This window comes from Triticum urartu, chromosome 5A (genome assembly GCF_056163025.1).
Source record: "Triticum urartu cultivar PI428250 chromosome 5A, HENAU_Tu73, whole genome shotgun sequence".
Taxonomy (NCBI): domain Eukaryota; kingdom Viridiplantae; phylum Streptophyta; class Magnoliopsida; order Poales; family Poaceae; genus Triticum; species Triticum urartu.
The window spans coordinates 586,082,510-586,087,031 of NC_141877.1; the positions used below are offsets into that span (position 1 = coordinate 586,082,510).

At 47.2% G+C, this 4,522-nt stretch overlaps 1 protein-coding gene across 1 annotated transcript; it reads right to left on the reverse strand.

The window, feature by feature from the left end:
- ADF6 (actin depolymerizing factor 6) lies at positions 1 to 3,207 on the reverse strand. Its single transcript, XM_048676059.2, has 3 exons — positions 3,049 to 3,207; positions 1,192 to 1,457; positions 1 to 429 (listed from the first exon to the last, which is right to left on the reverse strand). The coding sequence occupies exons 1-3, from the start codon at positions 3,067 to 3,069 to the stop codon at positions 279 to 281; spliced, it is 438 nt and encodes a 145-aa protein (XP_048532016.1). The 5' UTR covers positions 3,070 to 3,207; the 3' UTR covers positions 1 to 278.
- Positions 3,208 to 4,522: the final 1,315 nt, after the last annotated feature.

Consider the following 4,522-nt stretch of genomic DNA (forward strand, 5'->3'; position numbering starts at 1 on the left):
TTCAGGAGAATCCAAGCCTAGCAAACCAGTATTAATACCACAACACATGCGTTTTTCAGGGGTGTTTCTTGCGTTTACAGGCTCCGACATCATACGAGTAGAGAGACCTCGGACAACACTTCATCAGCTAGAGCCATGCATAACAGCTGAATGATACTCTTACGTTTTACAGGAAACCTGGATATATCTGTCTTATTAACAGCACTGCGGCAACAGCATTACCACGGACAGCATGGATTTGCATCCGGCTGAAGCCCACAGGTGATCATCGATCCGCCCTAGTGCGCCCGGTCACGGAGGACATCGAGCTCCACCTCGGTCGGGTCAGTTGCCTGGATCTCGTAGTGGAACCCGTCGAGCTCTTGCTTGATGCGGTCCTTGGAGGTGGAGTACAGCATCTTGGCGCGGATGCGCGATGTGTCAGGGGACCTGGGGCAGCATGTGCATTAGTTATATAGAAATAAGGTGAAAGTGAGATCAATGGTAAGGGAAGAGAAGATGCATCAGCCATCAGGCATGTGCAGATGGTGATTTTTCATCTATGCATACTAGCACCGCTATCAGAGAAGTCAACTTTCGCAATAAAGAACAAATTGGCAAAGCATATTCTGAAGACATGTGAACATGCACTGTTGTTCTTTCTCGACAGCTACAAGCATAGATACCAGGCACAAACAAAATAAGAAAAGGCTATCATTGCTATAGATTCCTCTAGCAATGTCCGTCATGGTTATTATAAATAAGCTGAAATGGAAACATGGGAAAGGAAAGAGGGAGTGCATCGACTGTAAGTTAGTGCAAATGGTGATTTTCAGAGAAGTCAACTTTCATAATGGAGAACAAATTACACTATTGGCAAAGCATATTCTGAAGACAAGTGGACATGCACTACTTATCTTTTCTGGACAGCTACAAGCATAGATACAAAACAAGAAAAGGCTATCATGGCTATAGATTCCTCTAGGAATACCCATCCAGGTTAATAATTCAGTACTTCATAAAGAAAAATATGAACAAACAATATATCTAGTGTGGACACATCTAGCGTAGATTCGTGAGAAGCACTATACTGCTTACCCTACCAGGAACTTCCATGACTATGTTAGGGTCCATTTTTCCAAAGAAGCTATTAAGACTAACTGGCAGATGAAGAAAAGCATTAACATATGGATATGTGACTATGAAGCTCACCAGGCAATGAAGAAAATCTTGCTTTTCTGCACATTCTCCCCAGTAACAAAGTCAAAATCATAAAGGGCATATCTGCAGTCGTTTTCTGGGAGACAAGCCAGGAAATCATCATAACTCTCAGTTGTAGCCCCCGTCTTCTCCACAACAACCTGCTTTTGCTTTTCTTCTATTTTGAAGATGACATAGCGAAATGCCTTCTTCATCTGAAGCTCCAGGAATGTCTCCCTGATATCAGGAGCAACTCCCATGCCAGAGGATGCATTGGACTGCAAAAAGAACACACATAAGAGAATGATGGAGACCAAAAAGTTGACAACAAGCCAAAATGTTTTGAGAATGAGTCTCTGTTCCAGATTATCCCATAATTCCAAACAAACATATATTAAAAAAAAGACTTCATTCTTGGCTGATAATATTGCCATTGCATTTCAACTGGATACGTGCGACTGTAAAAACAAGTAAATAGCCTTTCAATTGTTCAAGAGGTCAAACGAATCAACAGCAACACCTCAGTAATGGTAACAGTGTAAACAACCTTTGATACAATCGTAGTGTTCAATGTAAAGTTCAGAAGGTCTGCATTTCTACTTGCAAGATTGGGTTTAAATTCACAAGGGATCAGATTAAGGAAATTATTTGTTTCTGTAAAGGATGATCGGCCTGATCAGAGACCAGGGTAGTGCCCTGGGATGATAAGCCATGCTTTGTTGTTCATGGTCATTTCGAAAAAGGTTCTAACAACTTCTGTTGGAAGGCTTTCGCCCCCAGTCATGTTCTCCTAACTAAGATTCCATTCTTTGACACAGAAATATGCAGTAAACAGGAAAGGAGGCTCTTAAATCAATCATCCTGGTCAACAAATGGAGCTGATTCCACTAGCATGCCAAAACACAACCAGGTAATCAACTATCTCTGTCTCTCTTTTAACTATTCAACCCAATCCTGGATAAAAACTACCATAGTAAAATTCATGAACCATGTAATGTCAGTTGCACGGCTACAAAATCCGACCATAGACAAAAAGTTCAAATACCACGTAACAAGCTCAACTACACCGATTCGTCATAAATTACGACCCCAATCTTACAGAAGATGAATTGTTCAAGATGTATTAACCGATTTGATAAGACCGTCAGGAAGCATAACCAGAACAGTCTCCAATATTTACCTACACCAAACTAAAGCACGAATATGAGTGCTTCCACTCTAAAAATAGGAAACTCGGCTATTTCACTCCGAAAAGGAAAAGACCGGTTCAAACATGGCTGTCCCTCGACCACCGATGGGGACTCGATTTTCAATGATAATGCAAGATATATGAAAGAATAGTGGCCATGTATCCAAGGGGCAACTGACACGCCAAGTGGTCCATTGCTCTCCTTAATTTCCATGGCGACATAGATATCGACACCTGGTGCTGATGGCATGCAGTACAGATAACTACAGAAAAACAGATAAACTACCAGAACCAAAAAAAATCAGGTAATCAGTCAAACCCACGCCGAACTAGGTACCCACCGAAACATCCCCAGCCCATCCTCGCTCTACCGCCACCTTCCGCCTACCCTCCGCAATCCACACCACCTCGCGCTACTCGAAACCCAAAGCGGTTGCTGAAAAAAAAACAGAAAACCCGTCGCAACAAACGGAACAAACCGCTCGCACGCTGTCGGATCCCACGGCCTTCGGCAGTCTCGATCAGATCTGACCCAGCGGGCCACGACGAACCCCTACAGTACAACCGCCCGCAGATCTAAACCTCCGCACGAACACGCGCACGAGCGAATCGAACCGAGACGAAGCGAACTGCCGGCGCAGATCGAAGCGAGCAGGGAGAGGAAGGGGGCGGCGACTCACGGAGGTGCGCATGAAGGCCATGGGGTCGGGTCGGGGCGGAGCGGAGGGGGACGGGCGGCGCCTCCGCGTCGATCGCACGCGGACGGGGAGGGGGAGGAGGAAAGGAGGCGAGATTATTCCCGTTGCTGTTCTCTTTTTTCAGAGGGAGCGCTGTTGGTTGCGTCTTTTGGTGTTCATATACGCGCACGCGCTGATGCGGGGCGGCGCGTGAGGGCTTGGGCGGGTCGCTGGCGGGTGGGGTCTGGGGTCTGTGGGGGAGGGGTGTCAGTGGGGTGGAAGGGGGTGGACTGCTGGTGCGGGCGTGGGGGGGGCTGCGCGGCGGTGGATCCAGCGGCTGCGATGCGTGCGGCGGGCTGGATATCACGGATCCTGCGGGCGGGCCCGCCCGCAGAGCCGTGATGCGTTCGGGCTCTTTTGCGATATGCAGGAATAAAAACGAGGGCAGCAATCGTGGGAATAAACACGAGGGCAATTTCATGTAAGAAGAAAGGACATTTTTGCAGAGTCTTGCTGCACGCGTTGGCGTTGGTAGTAGAAGATAGAGTGGGTGAATGAAACGGTCGCCTTCTTCTCGGCGAGGCAAGGTATTTAGGTATCCTTCATCGATGATTGACTTGGAGAATTAATGGATTTTTAGGAAGAAACACCGATTCACCAAGATGGGGTTCCCTTCTCCTTTCGTCTCTCGTGAGGCTTGTTATCGTCGTTGCTTTCCTTCATAGACCCCTACCGTCCTCCTTCGGAGGCCCCTTCCCTTCTTGTCCTTCCTGTATCTGCCAACAGTGAGTAGGGTAGGGGCCGGTAGGGGCCCCACCCCACCCCCGGGCTCTATTGTGTCCGTATTTGCCATTTGGGGCTTTTGTCTCATTGATGTGGAAGATCGGACGAGTCAGATGGGTTGCTTGAATCGGAGTTGGGTCCGTCGTCTTCCTTGTGGGTGGGTTTCTCGAATCCGGCTCATATCCCCTTAATTAATAACCACCTTGTTATTATGCTTGCCAGTTGTCTTCCCCTTCCCTTCAGTTATAGAATCGCGCATGTGGATTGTGGTATTTTTCATTTTCAATGAGATCACGTGCCTGCTTTCTCTTTGGTATTTGCTTTGGTCATTGAACATCGGTCCGCAGTACTCTCTACTCCAACGACCTCCACTTTAATATGTTCTGTCATCTTCTTGAGGATTTTGCTGATCGTCTCGAGATCGGTCGATGCTCTCTCTTCTAACTTTCGGGTGACGACCTCTGTTTCCGCCAACGAAATCCATTTCTTGCGCTGGTGGGAGACCGCTCTTGGCCTTCGATCTTGTTCTATTGCCTTTGTCTTCCCTCTCAACCTCAGTACTAGAAGCGCGCCTCGGGATTTCAAGAGGAAATGGTGTGCACCGAGCTTGTATGCTTTGTTGGATCCTTAGATGGGAGATCGTCTGTCAATGGATGGTACGTGTTGAACACCGACGCATGTACATGTTCAACAT